The 20,537-nt window shown below is 34.6% G+C and overlaps 1 protein-coding gene across 4 annotated transcripts in view; it reads left to right on the top strand.

Moving 5' to 3' along the window:
- Ret (Ret oncogene) overlaps positions 1–20,537 on the top strand; it is a 190,121-nt gene that overhangs the window by 33,107 nt on the left and 136,477 nt on the right. For 2 of the 4 annotated variants that reach the window (XM_074173181.1, XM_074173180.1), the window contains exons 2-3: positions 8,729–8,956; positions 13,228–13,479. In XM_074173181.1, the coding sequence (XP_074029282.1) occupies positions 8,729–8,956; positions 13,228–13,479 (480 nt within the window). Of the gene's footprint in view, positions 1–2,653; positions 2,803–8,728; positions 8,957–13,227; positions 13,480–20,537 lie in introns of those variants that run through there. The other 2 variants (XM_074173182.1, XM_074173183.1) reach the window with 2 other exon arrangements.

The following is a 20,537-nucleotide window of genomic DNA, read 5'->3' as shown; positions in this document are numbered from 1 at the left end:
GATTACACTTCCGATTCTGACTTACAGGGGGGGTCAAGTTTTCGTTGAAATGCCTTGTATACTTTCATCATTTTACGGGTGAGTTGAGCCAAATGGCGCATTTGAAGTTTCGTCCAAATTGCTTTATTGAAAACAAAATGCTTCAAATGACATTTCCAAGTATTGTCTAATATTATGAAAAACACGATTGAGTAACAACTGGAGGAATACTTTTGCATTTTCGTTTGCTCCTTGAAATTTCCTTGAAATTTGGTGGTAGATGATTATTTTTATAACGGTATACAGGGTGTATCTAAATAAGTGTGAAACATTTAAGGAGGTGATTCCTCATCGAAAAAAAGATAGTATCTTTCATATAAAAAATATTTATTGTTAAGATACAGCCCCTTGAAGGGGGTACATAAAACTTGTATAACAATTTTTTTCACAAGCACTAAAAAAGTTACAATATTGAAATTAACTTGACGTTTTGTACTACCAAAAAACACTTATCCAGAAATTTATTTGGTTTACCCCATGGTTGTAAGGGGTGGAAAACGCAACCCCTAAAATTAATTTCCAATGTAACTTTTTGTCTTATTATTTGTTTACCATTTAAAAATTTATTTCCGATAGCCTGTTCCATTCTAAACAAAAAATGTCTCCTGGGTTTTTTGCCCAAAATAAACCAGTTCGCAGCAGAAAATTATTTTACGAACAACTACAGAGATACATCGTCATAAATGCGAAAATATGAAACTGATCTATCTAATAGTTCGCTATTAGCGATAGTGACAATTAAATTGGTATGACGCTGTCAGTTTGTGAATTTTCGAAATTGAATTAATATTAATTGTGTGTTGTTGTTCTATTCTCAATTTGTTACTTTAATAATTCACTTAATATTGAAATGGCATACACAAATAAGGAAATGGCTGATATGCATTGCGTTTGCGCCATTCTAACCCATTCCCCTGTCGCAGGGGAATGGGTTAGAAGCTTCTAGAAGATATGGTGAAATGTATCCTCAACGGCAGCATCCATCACATAGAATATTTGCTCGACTTCATCAACGATTACCAGAATATGGTTCATTCGACAAAAGAACGCAGGATTGTGGTCGCCATCGAGAAGTACGAACACCACAGCTTGAGGAAGCAGTACTTAATTTGATTGAAGAACAACCTACTACCAATTGTAGAAAGATTGCTTTCCAGCTAAATGTTGATCATATGACGTTATTTTGAATTTTAAAGGAACAACTCTTATACCCTAACCATCTGCAACGAGTACAGGCACTGTTACCGCGAGACTTTCCGAACCGTCTTGAATTTTGCAATTGGATGCTGGAAATGATTAGAAGAAATTGTGACTTTCTGAAGACGATAGAATTCAAAGACGAATGTTGTTTTTCTCGGGACAAGATTATTAATTTTCATAATTACCACATATGGACTGATGAAAATCTCCACTCTATTGTCGAAACTAACCATCAAGAACAGTTTTCTCTTAACGTGTGGTTCGGAGTTATTGGGGATGATTTAATTGGGCCTCATTTTCTACCTCCTCGATTATATGGTGAGGCATACGTTCAATTTTTAAGAGAAGTGCATCCAGTACTGCTGGAGGAAGTTCCTTTGGGTGTCAGAAGGGATATGGCCCGCTCGATCCCGAATCTCAATTCTCTCAATTTCTCTATTTGGGGCCATTTACAGCATTTGGTTTATCGTACTCCTGTTCGCGATGTAGAGGACTCAAGAAACCGCATCACCGATGCGTGCAGGGTAATCAGAGAGACTCCAGGAATATTTGAGGGAATACGTGGCTCAATGCGCCGACGTCTAGACGTATGCGTAATGTCTAAGGTAGACATATTGAACATTTACTATGATTTCGACATGTTGTGTGTTTTGTTATTAATACATTAGTTTTTTTATTACCCTTTGATCGTTTAATGCAGTTACTAACTACAAAATAACAATAAATCCAGTTCGCATTTATGACGATGTATCTCTGTAGTTGTTCGTAAAATGATATTTTGCTGCGAACTGGTTTATTTTGGGCAAAAAACCCAAGAGACTTTTTTTGTTTAGAATGAAACAGGCTATCGGAAATAAATTTTTGAATAGTAAACAAATAAGACAAAAAGTTACATTGGAAATAAATTTTAGGGGTTGCGTTTTCCACCCCTTACAACTATGAGGTAAACCTAATAAATTACTGGCTAAGTGTATTTTTGGCATTACAAAATGTCAGGTTGATTTCAATATTGTAACTTTTTCATTGCTTGTGAAAATAATTGTTATACAAATTTTATGTTCCCCTTCAAGGGGCTGTATCTTAACAAGGGATGCTCCAATGAAGTTTTTTTATATGAAAGATCCTATCTTATTTTCGATGAGGAATCACCTCCTTGTATGTTTTACACTTATTCAGTTACATACTTTATAGAGGTCCTTTGACGATCTTTTATAATTATAATTTGGTAGCCTGAATACTTTATTTTACATCATATGCGTATGTACGTCAGAAGAGTGTGTCAAAATATTTTTTTGTATATATTTATATACATTTGTCAAAGTGAATATTTTTCTTTTGATTCAAATAGGATGCGTACTGCTTTATCTGTATTATGAATGTGAATTGATGTTTAGTTGATGGACCCCAAAATTCTATCCCATTATGATTGTTCCTTTACCTGTGACTGAATAAACGAAAGAAATCAATAGTATTGCTAATATCTCTAATACATTTTTTCTTTGAATGAAAACTATCCCGAAGTGAAAGTGAGAGCTGGATTTATTGATCGTGTTTATTGAAGGGGTAAGTGTCTATTTTGAAGACAATTAGTTCTTTTTACGACCTTCGTGAAACTTCATCACCAGTCTAATCTTCCAGAATGAATATTCCCCGGTTATACGGACTGTTTGCTAAATATAAAAGAAAGATTCTTTACTTTCTGCCATAAATCAAGTTGCCATGAAAATTTTCAATCTATGCCATTATTACTTTCAGTTAAATCATTCATAAATAACTTGTTGAGGGTAGTGATGACTTGCATACTATCATCCTAGTTTATCATTGTTCGGGAAATGCACATAAGTAAATTTGAAAACTGATTTTCTCTGTAAATTGAAGGAGTTTGATGAAGTGTTTCTACAGTTTAACCAGTAAAATACGCAAAAATTAGGTTTTTTCAACATTTTGGTTGGATTTATTCAAAACTTGACTTTAGCATCAATTTCTGATCTGATCGGGATACAATCAAACTAAATACAGATCTCCAAAAGGCGGTATTGGAATCGAAAACTCATCTAAAAATTTTAATCCCATATTTGGGAATATATTACATGTAACATGAAAACTTTGTCTGAATATGGATATATCAATTATATCATGTATACACACATCTATCATATTTCCAAATTTGAAATTGGGAACATGATTTCACCTTTAGTTTTCGACAGCAGTGGAACCCATTGCAATTAAACAGAGAATAATAATGATAATAATAATAATAATAATGAATGGGCTTTATTCATTGACGTATATTGTTTATAAAGAAGAAGTAGATACAAAAATTAATGGAAGGGTTGAAGTTCAGCCGAGGCTGTTTTACAACTCAAGCTGGGGGATAGCATGTATTATATAGAAATAGAAAAAAAATTACCTAGTATATATTGGTAAGTGGGTAGTTCATGAATAATAGACAGTGCACATTTCATATTTCGCAAAAAGTTAATTTCATATCATTTTTATGAAATCTAACCTCGAATTAGGAATGGTTCTGTCTGATATTCCACAAACTGGAAAATTCAAATTGCTGGATATTGGAGATTGAAAACGGAATATAATGTTTTCACAAAAAAGTATCAAAGTGTTGAGGAAGCATATGAAATTGACTGAAAATCGGGGTAACTTTCAAATGAATTTGGAAATTAGAAGCAATTTTTCAATATAAGGCTAGGTTGATCGAAGCGGAAACCACATCGTTCAGTTTTCTTCAGTTTGCCGACTTAAATCGGATTCACACATTGATAACGTTGTATATTCTTCCATTGCTCTAACTGTAAACGAATTTGTTTTTGTTTTTATCAATTGTCGCACCCTACCATTCATGAACAGCGAAACTGTCCTTGAGTTTTTTCATAACATTGAAACTTAACATTGAAGAAAAGTAAGTAGAGTGAATTGAGTGTGGAACGAAAGAAAGTGAAATACCATGAATAGATGTTCAAACTTCGCTTCCTGTGGAATAATTATCTAGAGCCCTTCCGACATTCGGCGAAAATTTCTATCTAGAGAATTACTTTCCCCCAAAAGTTTTCATTATGGTTTCAATCTCTTGTTATCACAATGGCTGGAAAGTGTCCAACTTAGCTGGTGAAATACTCTCTTATGAGAAAATACTAGGTGATGTGGATCTGAGTATAATATTTTATAGATTCGTAATTCTAAGAAAAACGCTTGGGAATTTTCTATAAATTTTGTCATAGGATATCGTGGGTTTTCAGTGACAAAATGCCATATTTTTCAGTTTGTTCATTGTGAAAAAATTCTTTTAATTTCCTTTCCTTCATCTAGAGTCTCAAGAATTGGAAACACTTTTTATATTTTTTGATTCTTCGGTTCTTCTTGAATGATTATGATGAAGAACGTAGTGAGGAGGGGAGTCAGTTTATTGATCAACTCATCAACGAGACCAACTGAACAAGGCATAATAATAATAATACTTAGATTGATGAGTTATAGTAGATATACATTATGAAAATAACAAACAACGAACCATTGATAATGAATAAATACATCAAGTCCACAGGTTGATGGACATGTACAACGTGTGACATTTATAAAAATACTGAATTGTTATAGTAGTGAATTATGAACAGAGTATATAAGAGAATGTGAGAAGTAGATTTTAGTGGATTTAGTGGATTTGTAACATAACACAACTCATATAATTGAATAACAAAATAGAACATCTATTTTGAACTCCAGACCACTTACCTATGTACCCAATGATCCAGATGATATGGAGGCTCTAACTCCAAATCATTTTTTGATTGGAACTAATTATTCAGCGTTACCTTGTGCTGAAACCGATGAAAAGGATTTGTGTTTATTGAACAAATGAAAAGGCAGCACAAAAACTCACAAATTTATTCTGGCAAAGGTGGGCTAAAGAATATCTACCATCTCTAGCAAAACGAGGTAAATGGCATTCATATAACTTGATAACTTGAAGGCTAATTGTAAGTGGAGATTCTTTTGTTTTTATCTTGAATGGAACCCCGCCGTGACATTTTCTTCTTGGTGTCTGCATGTGAGTACTCAGAAGTGGAGTTTTTCCTGAAATATCTAGGTTTAATGCGGTCTGGAAGAAAGAAACATTGAAATTCAATGTTAGTCAAAAACATTTTTTTTATTCTCCTTGTTTTAGTTACAACAACTGAACATCAGACTAAATATTACTATATACAGGGTAAAACAGAGAGTAAACAAATAATACTGAATATAAATATACTGAATTACACCTACATATTTCATTGAATAAGCTTTTTTTTCAGCTATATTGAGTTTTCATATTTATCGTTACATTCAATTCGTTTAAATAAAAAATTTAGCCATGCTCTGACTGAAAGTAGCTGTTGTAACCCTGGAAAAGTTTATATTTTATAAACTTGTTTGACTCATGGAACAACGTTATCTTTTCTTCGGAAAAATACTTTTGGGTGGAATTGGTCATCATTAAGGTTTGGTTTTCTGACGATTCATTTGTGAAATTTCAATTTTACGTTTCTAGTTATGACGTTTTAAAAAGTATCGAACCAGCATTTCTAGACAGCGACTGGTGGCTTCTTCAATGAACCATTAATTTGCAGTCGTATAAGGTACTGATTTGTTATGAAAAAAGTCGAAAATTAGCAAGAAACTGATATCCTTCACGTCAAGCATGTAGTGTTTTTGAATTCATTTACCGAAGTAAAGCATATGGAGTAGGGAATAAGGAATTTGTGGTTTTCAACAAAATAAACACAGCAAACGGAAAATTTCATTTGTTAATTATTCAGATAACCTCGTGAACATAACAAGCTATCAATTTGCCATTGATTCAATGAAAAATCGGATATGTTTTTATAATCGTGAACTCAGAAAGTAAATTTGTCCCTCTTCTATAGATTCTTTCACGGAAAGTTTTCAAGTCACTTGGCACATTTGATTCCGCCAAGAGCGGTACATATCAGAAATACGCGACGAACTGTGGCTGCTCATCGATTCGAGGTTCAACTCAGTACACCTCGAACTTCAGTGTTTAAGGACACTTTCATTTGGAGAACTGCGTTTATGTGGAATAATCTTCCTGAGAACGAAATAAATTTAATCTTCAGCGATTCCAATCCAATGTGAATTACTACTTTCGCACAGGCACCGCTCTTAGAGCGCTTAAAGGATTTTTCTGTGGTACTTGTGTTTTGTCCGTGAAAAAAAATTTTTCATAACAAGATTTATTGATTGAACATTTATTAAAACAACGATAAAAATAAAAACAACAATAAAAACTAATTGGTGCTCCGAGGCGACTTCATTGATTCAAGTGGCGCATTTGCATTTCATTTGCTATTCCATAACATATCTGTTTTTCCGTTAATCACCTGTCGCCCCCATACGAACGACAACTCTCAGAAGTTGATAAACTTGTGCGAGCTAAGGACTAACGAGATCTTAGCTTTCAACGTGTGATTCCTAACACGTTATAAAATTAATTTCTCAACGGATATCGTGAAAAAATATTCACAGCCAATATAGAGTGAGAAAAATACGATCAACTTTCGACAAAATTGTAGCATTCCAGGTGGCTTTAATTTTGATAAACGTGTTAATATAACTTGATGTGGTGTGAAGTGTATTACAAGTTATTTTGTGTCTTACAGCACTGACGAGTCAAGAAGTAACATCTAGACCAGTCTGGGAATGATGTGAGGAACTCAGAAAACTGGCGAATAGGAATAGATTGACTGTTTATTTGACTATTTGGTTGACAATGTTTCAAGGTGAAAATCATTAGTTCGGGCTTTCATCGTCTGATATGATTATACTATGACTCAAAATCTATGAAAGAAAAAATAAAATTGGAATGCATAGCAGAAATATCAATTATATAAAGCAGTGAAACATGAAATGGAAATACAGTAAAATGAAAAAAATAATCAACATACAAACTGAAAATAACTACAGAGTAAAAAGAAACTGAAAATGAGCAAAAATAAAAAAGATTTCAAACCAAGTTACTTCACGTCGTTTCTATTGTTAGTATACACAATTATCTTCGGGTGATGACTGGACTAATTTCTCCAAGAAATGACTATTTACAAGTCAATCGAGTGCTTTCACCTATCCCCTCTTCCCTCTCCCCGCTTCACCGGTTTGGCGGTAGATGACCATTTGGCGGGAATATCTCTACGCTAGCTTGACTAAATGCGTTGTTGGACAACATATACGCGGCTTCTTTAAATTTTCTCCTGAACCAGTGTTCCTCATTGTGGATGATTTCAGCTTGAGCCCACTTGATGTTATGTTGATGAGTTCAAATATGCTCTGCTATTCCCGATTTGCGGGTTTCTCCTCGATGTGTTTTTCTTGTGCGGACAATGCGGACTAGATTGATTATATACTGAGTGCAAAGTAACTCAGGTATTATTGGCAACGAAAAACCTGAGTGAGCTACACACGGATCCTCAACTCCATATGCAGGTTCTGAACCAGATGTGATAGTACCAAAATCTTTGGTACGGAACCAGTTCGAGAAATATAAAGAGGACTGTTTAACATACCCAGAAACACACACGGGAAAACCTTCATAGACAAAAGAAAACCGAAGAACTACTTCAACAAAGCAGGGATCGGCTCAGAACAATTATAGAGCTTCTCACTGATAGAACACCTGAACAACCTGTATAACAAAGATCTCATTTGCAGGCAATGCAACACAGGTGCAGAGACAGCTCGTCATATGTTATGCGTTTGTGAGGCTTTGGATCACAAGAAGCAATAAAAATTGTGAATATGACCTGTACATACTAGTACAGGAAACACATATGTTGAAATGAGTGTCACACATCATGGGGGAAAACGTAATGTGTTCCTTAGGCTGTTTTCTGGAGACTTGAAAAAAATGGACAATTAGAGAGCTTCCAGTGAGCAAAAAAAGGTCTCACAGTCCTTTGTCAGGTTTCTGATATAACACAGAATTTTTGCATCAACCGAATTAAGTTTTTTACTCACTATGATCTCCTTGAAGAACTAACTATTTCTACTCTTTTCGCTAGATTTTTCTGGTGACCGCCATAATGTATGAATGCCAGATTTAGATATATTTTCTTATATCGCCTCTACAATAAATAATTGAAATATGAAAATTAGCTCTGATTTTTCATAACCGATTGTTTACCTCGATTCAGAAAGGAAGTACTCAGATCAATGTTTTCAAAATCTCAAAACAGACAAGATTTAATTGAATACAATGCTCGAGAATTCGAAAGCAACCAAAGAGAATTGTATTTTGGAAATTTCGATAATATTATACAAATTTAGACGTGCATCGTTTGGTTCGGAGCAGTACATAAATGAATATTTAACTGTTTCCTGACAATTTGAATTCAAGAACTTTATCATTATAATATAAAATTTTTACTTGTTCTAGGTGTAGTTATGAATTTAAAAAAATTAAATATTGTCATTTTCTTTTCAGTGTCGAGCGTCTACTTGACAATGACTGATATAGAACTGAAGATTCCAAATGAAATCACGACTTCTCAGATGAAAACCTATCCTTTAATCGAATTAGGAGCAAGAAATATTTATGGCGAATACGGAATGCAAATGAGATACTCTCTTAATATAACTGGGGAATACATGCAAATAAACACGTTATCTGGAGAAGTTCTACTCACTTCGAAGTTTTTCCGCGAGATCAAAGGTAACAAGATAACTGAGTTTTTATCAGGCATGCATTTCAGGAAATAAAGTACAGTGATGTAAATGTTGTGGAAAGCTAGAATATTCTGTAATTTGTGATATTTTTGAATATCTATTTCTTCTGTTATGTTTGAAATATATATGACCTTTTTTCCAAAGGAAATTGCAATAATTGTTATGGTTTTTTTGTATAGTTTGGCTAAAGTTGATGATTTGACCTTGGCACTTCTTTGAGTAATATTGATCATAATACTGAAGGAGTTAGTTTCATTGAAAACTCGTGAAACGATATTGTAGGTTGATGATTGAATATAAGGGAGTTTCTTGAAATTGATATCATTTTCAGAATACAACATTCATTCGTAACGAACATAAAAGCTATTGCAAAAAAGTTGAAGCATTGGTCGATGACAGTTTTCTCCTACATTTTATAATAGTACAGACATTAAAAAAAAATCTGTTTTTCCGTTAATCATTGCTCTCATTTCTCGTTGAAACCTTTGAGAGTTGCCGATTATTCTGCAACAGCAGCATTGATGCGAGTAATGAGGTTCGATTCTCCACCCACAGGAAAAATGGCGATGAATGATTCCATCATATTGCAATAAAAAAAATAAAATGGTGAAAACTCAGAAACCCAAATGGTTATGTATTTAATGTCTAATTTGAACTCATCGTTTGACCAGAATATCTAATAGTAGTGAAGCATTTCATTAAAAATATACATTGGTTTTTTCACTACTGGCGAGCCGTCTGATTTTTTAATTATTACTGAGTTTGCATTTCATTCAGAACTCTACAATCACACGGGCTCAGCATCTTTTTGACAGTTCAACTTCAATGATCTCTTTTCTTTCATTAGATTTCACAGGTTCTTTATTGTACTCTTATCTTACATTCATGCATAATGGCCTTCAGTTTCCTCATACCTTGGATTGGTACTATGTTCTTGGTGAATGTTATTATGACAGACTTAATAGATTCATCACATCTGAATCCATCCACTCTGTTTAGAAGTTCGAAGACAGAATACGAATATAGCTCGCTCTATTCAAGGTTCTCCCTCTGAGAACATTTCCATGCTTTTCACTATAATATCCATCTAAAAAACACTTCACTGTACACTTTTATTCTCATGAGCGTGTTCTACTTTTTTCGAAATTTGACAGAAAAACTGACTGGATAGATTACCCTAGATACAGAAGTGTCAACTGAATCAGTTAATTTCCATAATGCCCTAAGTGTAATTTTCCACGACAAAGAAACATATTTCAGGTATACTTGATACTATCAAACATACCAGGATGTCAACAATAATTTTGAGTGGAATGCTAGGAGCCATAAAATATTTTAGTATAATTCGAATCATTGGAGGTCTACATTGATTTGTCTACAATTGAAGAAAACTACTCCATTCATTTCTTGAAGACGAAATATTCTTGGGAAAAAACATTTTTGGTTCTCTACCCCTCAATATGGTTGTGTTTGGAAGTTTCTTTGAGATACAAATCAGAAAAAAATACATACAAAACAACCCCGAATTTTTCTAATTTTTCATCAAACGGCATATTCTGCAAGCTTTCCTCATATAGGACTTTTTAACGATGAACATATTTCAATTAAATTCTGAATGGTGATAAAACAAACCAATGAACTATTCAGAATCTTGATAAGATTCCCAAAATTGAATTGGTGATATAATTAAATACCACATTTTTAGAATTTCATTCCCTTATAACTCAGTTCAGTTTTGTGGTACGATTGGAAAAAAGCTAAACATTTCTACAGTTATTTCATTGAAAGATAATAATAGCCGGCCCTGTAAATGAAGACTCGTTTAGTAGAGTATACTTTTAGTTGTGTGGACTATTCTGATATCACAAGGAGTATATAAAGTAGTTATATCTCTAGTTATTTGGTCAAAAATTTTGGAAAGTAATAGTCCTTCTTCTATTATTCAAATCTAAAAATTTACGAATTCATCTTGGTAACTTTTCCCGCAATGTAGGTCACGATTCTGTTTTATATAATCTTCCTAGCAGAAATGATGTCTCAAACAAGGAGCAATAATGACTACCCCACGTTGGAAATATTCAATCAGTAATTCAATATATCGACATGGAAAGACAACATCCCACTAATCGATTCTTTCAAGCTCGTCTGGAATGCTTTTCCATTTTCTGGACCACAAGTTCTGACTTTCGTTCAGTCGAACGCCCACTCAAGAATAAGCAAACATTCACAATTATTTGCTCTCGATTATTGAGGTGAGGTTTCACAGAAATAACTATTGAGTTAGAATAACTTAGAAAAAAAGGCAGGACCCTTTGAAATATTGACTGATAACTGATGTTCATGTACGTATGAATCTCAAGAAAACTAGATGATAGGCAATAACTGAGTGAACTTCTATTCAAGAGTTTTCTGTCAACTAAAAAAATGACTGAGAGACTAACTAGATGAGGTCGATGGATTTTACCAAAAAGTATTTCACAGGAAATTATTCATTGATAAGAGAATGACATTAAATTTTGCCTTTTTTTCTCTGTGCTAGTTCATATAGAGTTCTCATTAGGTGTTTCTAACAATATTTGGAACATGATTTGCATGATTTCAAAAAAAATATTGCCACATGTGATCCAGTGCTTCACATCTTTCATTGCATTGTCAGAAGTCAAGGTCTACATCACACAGATATATTTTGTTCTGGTATCCTTCAAAAGGACAAAATTCAATGAGTAGCTGCCCTTCAATTAATCTGAGCTGATCCTTTCTCTGTTGAGGTAGTTCTCCAATTTTTTTCCAGATAGTTCCTCCCTTCCTAATGTGTTTATTGGTGTATTTTCATTATATAAATATTCCTGCTCGCTTGTTCCCATATTTCTTCATGATATTTCCACACAACTTTTGATAACAGTGAACTAACCTGTGTCCCAAATACAGCTTAACTGTCTCTAAGGATACTGGGTTGATTGTTTATCTCGTTGCGGCCTCAAATCAATATTCTTTGAGTATTTGAGGTTTATGCCAAAATACACTTCTGTGTCACGTGGTCTGTTTGATGTTCGTGTGGTTGACATCAGTACTGTTTCTGTTGTATTTCAAGCGGAAATCTACGCTATTGAATTGTGTGCGGAAAGAATGGAAGAATCCAACCTCGTTCACAAGTCAATAAAAATATTCTGCAACAGTCTTGGCTTCTATCGAGCAACGTCAAAAAGGAAAACTTAATAGATTATCTCTGGTTTGGATTCCTGGCCATACTGGCCTGGAAGGCAATGAGGCTGCTGACTCCCTTGCAAAGGAGGGTGCTGCAAGCAGCTTCATTGGGCAGAACCTGTCATTGGTTGGTTCTGGTTGGCAGGAACTTCTGGCAGAATCTTCCAGGATTAGCTCACTCTATGGCGTTCATTCACCCTTCAAAGCTTGATACCAAACAGTTGTTGGACTGCAGTAGGGATGAACTACGATGTCTAACAGGGCTTCTTACAGGTCACTGTCATTTGAATCATCATATGTAGAGACTCGAACTGTCGGAAGACAGTGTGTGTCGTGTCACCTCTGTTTGGAAAATAATGAAACAGCAGAGCACATACTTTGTACCTGCCTCGCTGGAGACCAAATCAGGTTTTTAGAGTTCGGCAAAGCCGTACTCTTACTATCTGACCTGAAATACCACTCACTATACAAACTAATCGGCTTCGTTGAGAGGCTGGGTTTATTTGGTCGAGTGTGAATAGGTGGAGGTTCGAATAGACCCACTCACTTTGGACCTAACCTAACCTTACTTGACAATTTCTGTCTTCGTATTACTGTTTTCAGGTCAGGAAACTACTAAATAATCGAATTCTCTCACGAGACGTATCTTTTCATCTTAAAATCCAAGATCATAGTTCCTGTACTGTCCTGCTCTTCTTAGTGAATGCTATTATGGTCTTTTCTTTTACGGTACATTTTGTAATAACATTCAGGGTTGGCTGTCTCCTCACTATATTATCAAATTTTTCCTGAAACAAGATGATTGAGTCATCTGTATATACCAGTTCAGAAGACAGAGTCAGCAGCAGTCAGTAAAAAGTTTCCTAGTACAATGTTGATCACATTCGGTATAGCCTGACGAAGAAAATCACTTCAGAATCAAATGTTTCAGAATATGGGCGTTATCATAAAATGAAGATTAGTTATATTTTGTAATGTTTATTGATTTCGATAATGCTGCAATCGCAGAAACTCAATTCAATTAGTTCTTATATTAGATAACGTTTATTTCAGGGATAGAAAAGATATCCAGCACGGCATATGTGGATGACATCAGCAACAGCGGTCGAGATAAGACATCCCTTCAAGTGAACGTATTCCCTTTGGATGAATTGGACTGTGATAAATTCGTCGAGGAGATATGCTTTTGGACTAGGGCTACTTACAGGATCGAAAGACGGTCGGGGGCGACTCTAATGGGATCGCTCTCCTCGCCCTTTTTCCTGGAGATATGTCCTTATAAAATAAATTATACTCTAGCGGCAGGTTAGTGTTAGCAAAGGTCATTTATTGCGAATTGTTTTTTCTTCAGTGGAGTTTCAGTACGAGATTTTTTCATACTTGTATGAAATTACATATACTCGAAGATATAGCTTAAAATATTTTTAGATGAATGCAAAGTATTTTTCTGTAACATGTTTCGCTATTGAATTGAAGTGAAAGTAAAGAATCCTGATAGTTTCTTTAATTTTGGAATGAATTAATCATATTATTGGAGAAATATTGAACAAGATGAACGTTCTATTGTCTAAGAAGAGTGTCATCAGTAAAATCTCAGAGGGTTAGTTGGAAAATTGAAAATGATATCAACAAAATATGAGAAGGGGGAATAATGAATATGGAGAGCGATGGAAAGATGATGCTAATTTGTGAAGGGAATCAGTTGTTAACTTGTGATTGATAAAATATATAGGCCGTTTTTCAAGCTGATCCTACTATTGCTAGCTCAGCCGGTTGAAATAAACAAGAGTTTTTTATTTTGGGGGATTAAATTTGATGAGAATATTTTATCATATAGAGAGTATCAGTTGTTGTTTTTGAAATATTCGCCAAAAACTAGAAAGGTTAAATGTCGTTTTTTGGCTCTACCTCCTCCATTTCGAATGATATGAAAAAAGAAAAGAATTTTCAATGCTGTTTCCTTTTTGTTATAAATTGATATAAACCGATTTTCAATGTGATATTTCGTTCATTATAGTTCATAATCCAATTTATTTTTTTCAAATACGGGCCTATAGTTTTTTTCATCGAGTTTTGTAGTCACAATGATAAAAAATTTAGCTATGTTTAACAGTCCATTAACCTACACAGTAGGTTAATGGACTGACACCTATCAGAAAACAACTACTACCCAGGCTTATACCACGAAGAGCGTTGGATTATATCCGTCAGGTGTCAGTGCAGGATCCTTCACTGAAGTCATTTCTGCATAAGCTGTTGGCCATACAATTGCCGCAATAGATTTTCAATTATTGAAACACACTCGAAGACCGGTTTCGGGCTGTTTGGCCACTCGTTAGTGTAAGGTAGTGTCTATCATCAACATAAATTCGATAATTTCCGATAATTGAAAATTGAAAATCTCCAGAGTATCCTTCCTCGAATTAGGCTGAAGCAAATACCAAACAACAGGTTTGCCATCGCCCCATCTGTCTGTGAACGAGTTAACCAACCGCCTATCCGAAATTTGCCCAATTCCTCGTGTGAGGAAAGAAAACATTTCACATATAGTCAGTGGGCATACTTGAAGACTGTCTATAAATCAAATCATCTGAAGCTGAAGGAACAATTCGTCCAGGCCAGTCCCAACTCCCTATTCTGTAGGTTTATAGACTGATACCAATCAGAAAACAACTACTCTCCTGGCTAATACCATGAAGGGCGGCAAGTATCAGCACAAACTTCGACAGATCTTGTCATCGGAACTGTCGGGGAAGAACAAAGTTGCTGCAACAAATATGCTTGCCGTTCCAATCTTACTCTACTCGTTTGGAGTAGTGAAGTGGACTCGGGAGGAGCTGTATCAATTCGACGTTAAGACCCGAAAAATGATGCATCTCTATAGGAATTTGCATTCCAAATCGTCCGTTCCACGATTGTACTTCCCCCGACAAGAGGGAGGACGTGGACTTTTGAGTTTGGAGTATCTAATTGACAGAATGGTACTAGATACATCCTGTAAAGTCGTCAGGAGTTCGGATCCCCTTCTCTGCATGGTCCGTGACCATGAGAGAGCAGGAATTGGAGCAGGAATTGGAGCTGCCCGAGCAGCTGATGAACTCGGTATACTTTTCGACACTGAACGAGGTGACCACAACTCTGTTACCGAGTTGAAACCCGTCCAGCAAAAAGCACAAATAAAAACCGCAGAGATCACCTTACTTTTGCGGAGACACAAGGATAAGCCACTGCATGGGGTCTTTGATAAGCCAAGGTCTTGGAGACCTTGGCATAGATGCAGAAGGCTGTCATTCTTGGCTCACTGCGCTTGCTCAGAGCATATGATTCTCGAACCCTATGATCACTTACTTGGTTAATAATGCTGGCGCGCCCTCCCGAATGTATCGGGGCTTCGGGGGATAGGGCCTGACCAGCGCACACTACGGTGAAATAAAATAATAATAAGAAAGACTCAAGTGTAATTGTGAAGCTGTGAATAGTATCGGAGTTTTTCAGTTCAAAGGGTAGCAAATTGAATAATCTGAGCCCCATTACATTGGGGGAATTGTAAGTTAATGCATTTGGCATATGAAAGTCTGTCTAACACCTGAAACAGTTACTGTTATCATATATGAAATCATTGAAATATATACCGGCATGATAATGTTGGTGTTTTCAAAATTTGATCATTTATTCCACAGCTGGACTCCTGCTATACATCTTATAATCTTTTTCTGGGTGACAAAAACATATTTGCATGAGGAGAAAGCTCTCCAGAAATTAGTACCATACCGAAGACGGGCATCGACTTGAGCATATTACAGCATAGTCAGCTGTTTCTGGTCTGAAATATTACGAAGGTTTCAGAAGATAATTCATGGAGTTCAATTTTGATATAAATGTTCCACAATGAGTTTTCCAGCTGAGAAATTCATTCGAGTATACACCTAAAAATTCGCCCGTAGAGCACGGAGAAATTTTATCATCTTCAATTCTCATGTTCAAACAGGCTATTTCTTTTTGTCTAGGACTAAGCTTTTGTTTTTAATATTCAAATGTTGGGAATTTTCCTCAAACCAAGTGTTTAACTTTTACAGGATTAAATTACCTTTGATTTGTAAATTTTCATTTATTTCATCTGATACAAACAATATTACTTTCGAAGAATGACTTCAGCTTTGGACTACATTATGCTATGTTAATGGGTCTAACCCTTTTCCACATTTATTAATATGCTGGTTTTTGTTCTCTTCGATATGGATTTTCAACTGTCTCTTGGTTCCACAAGTTTATGTTGCTTTCAAAGGTGAACCAGTGTCTAAAGTAAGGGTGTATTTGATCTAATTCATTCTATCCTCTTTTTCATATCCTTTCCAACATATCTCTGAATTGAGAATAGCACAATTGTCGTTTTCTGACTGATGACTGTTCCATAAACTATGTTAAATATCCATTACTGATGTGGCACAATTTCTTAGCAAGACTTTTGTTCGTGTTCCTGTATGCACGCTCAATTAGAGTTTTACCGATTCATCTCTTGCTAGACTGATGATGATTAAATCCCGTAATTCAAACAATGATACGATACCATAAATTGCTATAAATCGTTCATAAATTTGAGATTATTCCTTGAAGCGTCTGAATAACTGAAAGGACTAATCTTGATAGAATGTGGAATGTGGATAGATGAATCTCTGCTGAAACTGACAACTTCTATGGGTGGGACACTCTTCTTGCTGTAATCTTTACTAATCTCAAAGAAAAAGTGGGTGTATTCTCTGCTGCCTCGTTTGGAAAACTTCTGTATGTGGAACCTTGCTTGCTTGATTTTGTATATTGAAAGTGGTTTTTCTATCCTGGTTTTATACTTGAATTCTTCTCTTTCATTTAAAATAATTTGAACTGATAGTTTTCACAGCGCTGATTATCTTCAATGTGAGTACCTCTATATTCAAGAGTGGGCGGTAACTCATGTTGATGACATTGAAGTTGGGTTTTCAGTCATTTCGCTTATAACTGTCAACATAAGGGTATACTGTTTCTTGTCGCATCGGTTTGTGAGGCCGCTTGAATTCATTTTGTCGCGCGATAGTTTTAATTTTGCGATAACTAATGATTCGAATTTCATGGTGTGGCAGATCATTATAATGTGCCTGAAATGCTTATGATAATTGACGTATTCGGTGTGATGAGTAATAATGTCGTATCTGTCCAAATAGCTTCACAATCACCATAGTATATACGACACTCTTTGAAATATTAAAATGTGTATAGTACACTATCCTCAAAAACATATCGTCGGCCTAATGTGAAAATTGCAATAGTCCAAGAACCTTAATTTTACAGGAGAACAAAAAAACTATTTTAAATCTTTAAAAATAATGTAATCTGGGTGAAAACGAAATTTGGATGAAAAATACATTTAGGGAACTGCTTCAAGTATTGATTCTTTTTATAATAGTTACCTGCTGAAAAATAAAGGAGTTATGCAAAATTCATTCTTATATCCAGTAGGAAGAGGGACTTATGCAGATTTCATCTGATAAAACAACGCTATTATTCACATACCTAAGGCATTATTTTCATTGAATCGAAAATAAGTACTAATGAAACAACATAAAGAATTTTTCTTTTTTAATTTTTAATTCTTCTTTGTACAATAAAGGAAGAAAGTCAATTGATACATAATTCGAATTTGGTTTTGATTTTATAGACATATCTTGAAATTCCTCGGAATGTTTAATCTTAAACTCGATTTAACCATCTGGATTATACTTCAGTATAATCTAATATGGAGCTATATTATGTTCTACACACCAGATATCTTTATACACTAAATAAAGCTCTGATTTGGTTTCGAACGTTGGCTCTATATATAATTTTGTTGACGATTTTCGACAATAGTGTGATTCAAGGTTAGGAAGATCTTTAAAGAATTTTTTCAAATTTGGCTTTCCTTCATCGAAACGTGAAGGCTTTTTTTGTATATTTTTATCACTATTTTGTTCATTTTCACTTTTGGCTGGGCTATACATTTCATCTTTTATGAACTCTGATATGGTTCTCATAGAAATTCTTAACGTATTGCAGAACATGAGCTTACAAACCCTAATTTTTTCGCTTTTGTTTTTAAGAAACTACTTATACGAAGATGTCCTCTAGCTTACTTCCGGTTCCTTTCTATGCCTTGATCTTTTCGTTCCATTCTTCAAGACTTTTGCAGAAATGTAGTACTTCTTCTCAGGCCACGAGAGGGACCAAAACTTCACGAAAATTAATTTTCTACCCATATGCTCAACCCTTTTCTCAATATTTACTTTATTAGTATTTTATTTCTATTCAGCAGGATTAGAAAATCTTCTCTTCTTCCTTTTTCGTGAAACTTCTTCACTAGAATCATTATTTTCTTCATCAAAATGTTTTTCCCTATCATTGCCGATTTGATATGTAGGGTCATTGTTTTTATTATCTACTTCTTCTGGATTATTTGTTGCATCTTCTTCATAATTATCTCCATTGCTAATACTTCTTTCTCGTAGGTTTTTTTTGAAATCCATATAAGTTTCTGTTGGCGCGTCTATATCGTTTGTTGTATTGGCATTGAGCATCTCATCGGAAAAAATAAAACTATCAAAGTTTGTATCCGTTTGCTGTATGCCGGATATTACTGCATTGTTGAGAAACCTGGATGATAAATCATTGTTTTTCCCTAGGTCTAAAATGTTTTCTGTTAGATGAATTTCTTGTTCTAATTCTGCTAGAGCCGACTGTAGTTTTTCCTCGTATTCTTCTGCAAAACAGTTTTCATTTTCCGCGCTCTTTATATCAGTATGATTGTCTTGATCTTTGTCTTTGAACAGTTTTATTGTCGTATTTATTCTGTAGAATCACGAGTTGATGTTACAGAACTATCGTTAGTTTTGTCCTTCAAAGCGTTGGTCGGATATTTTGTTAAACTCAACAGTTTGAAACCTCTTGTCCTACGACAAGCTAAAACAAAATACTGGTTATCTTTAGCTACAAAGTGTAAAGACACTGGTAAAAACATCCCAGTAAAGAAGCCCCCAGGTTATAAAGCTCTTGGTAAAATCCATTTCTACAGTAATAATTGATATTCAAAAGGCTTTGAAACATGCATAACTCCCGTGAGTTCTAAATATATCAGCAGCGTGAAAAATGCACAACTCCCTAAGTTTACAAAAATGACATTAATCCAGTCTAATATATGTTAACACATTTCAAAAGCTTGAATTTATATAGTATGTACTTACCTTAGTGATATTGAATCTCAGTCTGATAAAATAACGGGTAATTTGAAGTCTGACAAGCTAAAAAGCACGACACCTAACAGAGACAGAACCATCAAAGTACACTTACTAGGACTTATGCAACTTTCTTATTGATGTATAACGAGTGAAACTTACGCGCATTTCATACTTCTGTTTCTAGGGCCATCTAAATACTTTTTACATAGTTATTTGATTTGAATGTATAGATACAATGCTTCGCTAACAGATAGAGCTAAAAACTAATTTTGTGAAAAATTGGACTTATGCAATATTCACATTAGGCCGACGATATGTGGTCATGGATTTTTTGTAGACCTTTAAAAATTCAAAAAAAGAACATTATGTAGTCGATCGTTTTGTTATATTCCAAAGATATCAGACTACTTTTTCGATTATAACTTTCACAGCTTCTATTTGAATCATTTTGGCTCCGTACGTTGCTGAAACTCTCCCGTTTGGTAGTTACATTTGGCGAATGCGACAGGATAGAGTTGCCATATTAGTTGAACTGAAATTGCTGACACCTCTACAGAAGCTTTATCCACTAGATATGTGAGATCGAAATAAAATTTTGACAAAACATTTCCAAATTATATTTACGAAAATTTTCTTTAGAAAATGCATTCTTAATAGAATAAATTAGGAAATATATGTATGTATCGTGAAACGCTTTTACGATATGTAGATGATTGAGTTGCAATTTTCTTCGTTCACAAAAAAAGGAAGTACATTTTCAATACCCTGTATTGAGAAAAAGATGAATGTTGTAATTTATTGGTTTGTGTAGGTACTGTATTGTTTTATCGAATGTAAATATGTAGATCTTCATTTGGGTTTTCGTCTGCTTCAATCTATATCTTATATATTTTTGATTGAACGATCAAATTGCCTTTTTGTGTTCTCCGGAACTACAGTGATACAAATCCCTGAGAAACGCCTCAGTGAATCCTTGGAGACTTACCAAATATGAAATCGTGTCTCCAATAGCGATATTTTGCAAAGCAGAACCATGCTCAAATATACTTGAATCAAACTTATTAACACCTTCCCAACACTATAATCGGTTGTTCAGTTATTCTTGATTTGAGTTTTTCA

Source organism: Leptinotarsa decemlineata, unplaced genomic scaffold (genome assembly GCF_025532065.1).
Source record: "Leptinotarsa decemlineata unplaced genomic scaffold, Ldec_3_MD MMD2_tig00000218_RagTag_RagTag, whole genome shotgun sequence".
Classification (NCBI taxonomy): domain Eukaryota; kingdom Metazoa; phylum Arthropoda; class Insecta; order Coleoptera; family Chrysomelidae; genus Leptinotarsa; species Leptinotarsa decemlineata.
Note: the sequence above shows the minus strand (reverse complement) of the source record. Positions and strands in the feature narration are given on the sequence as shown.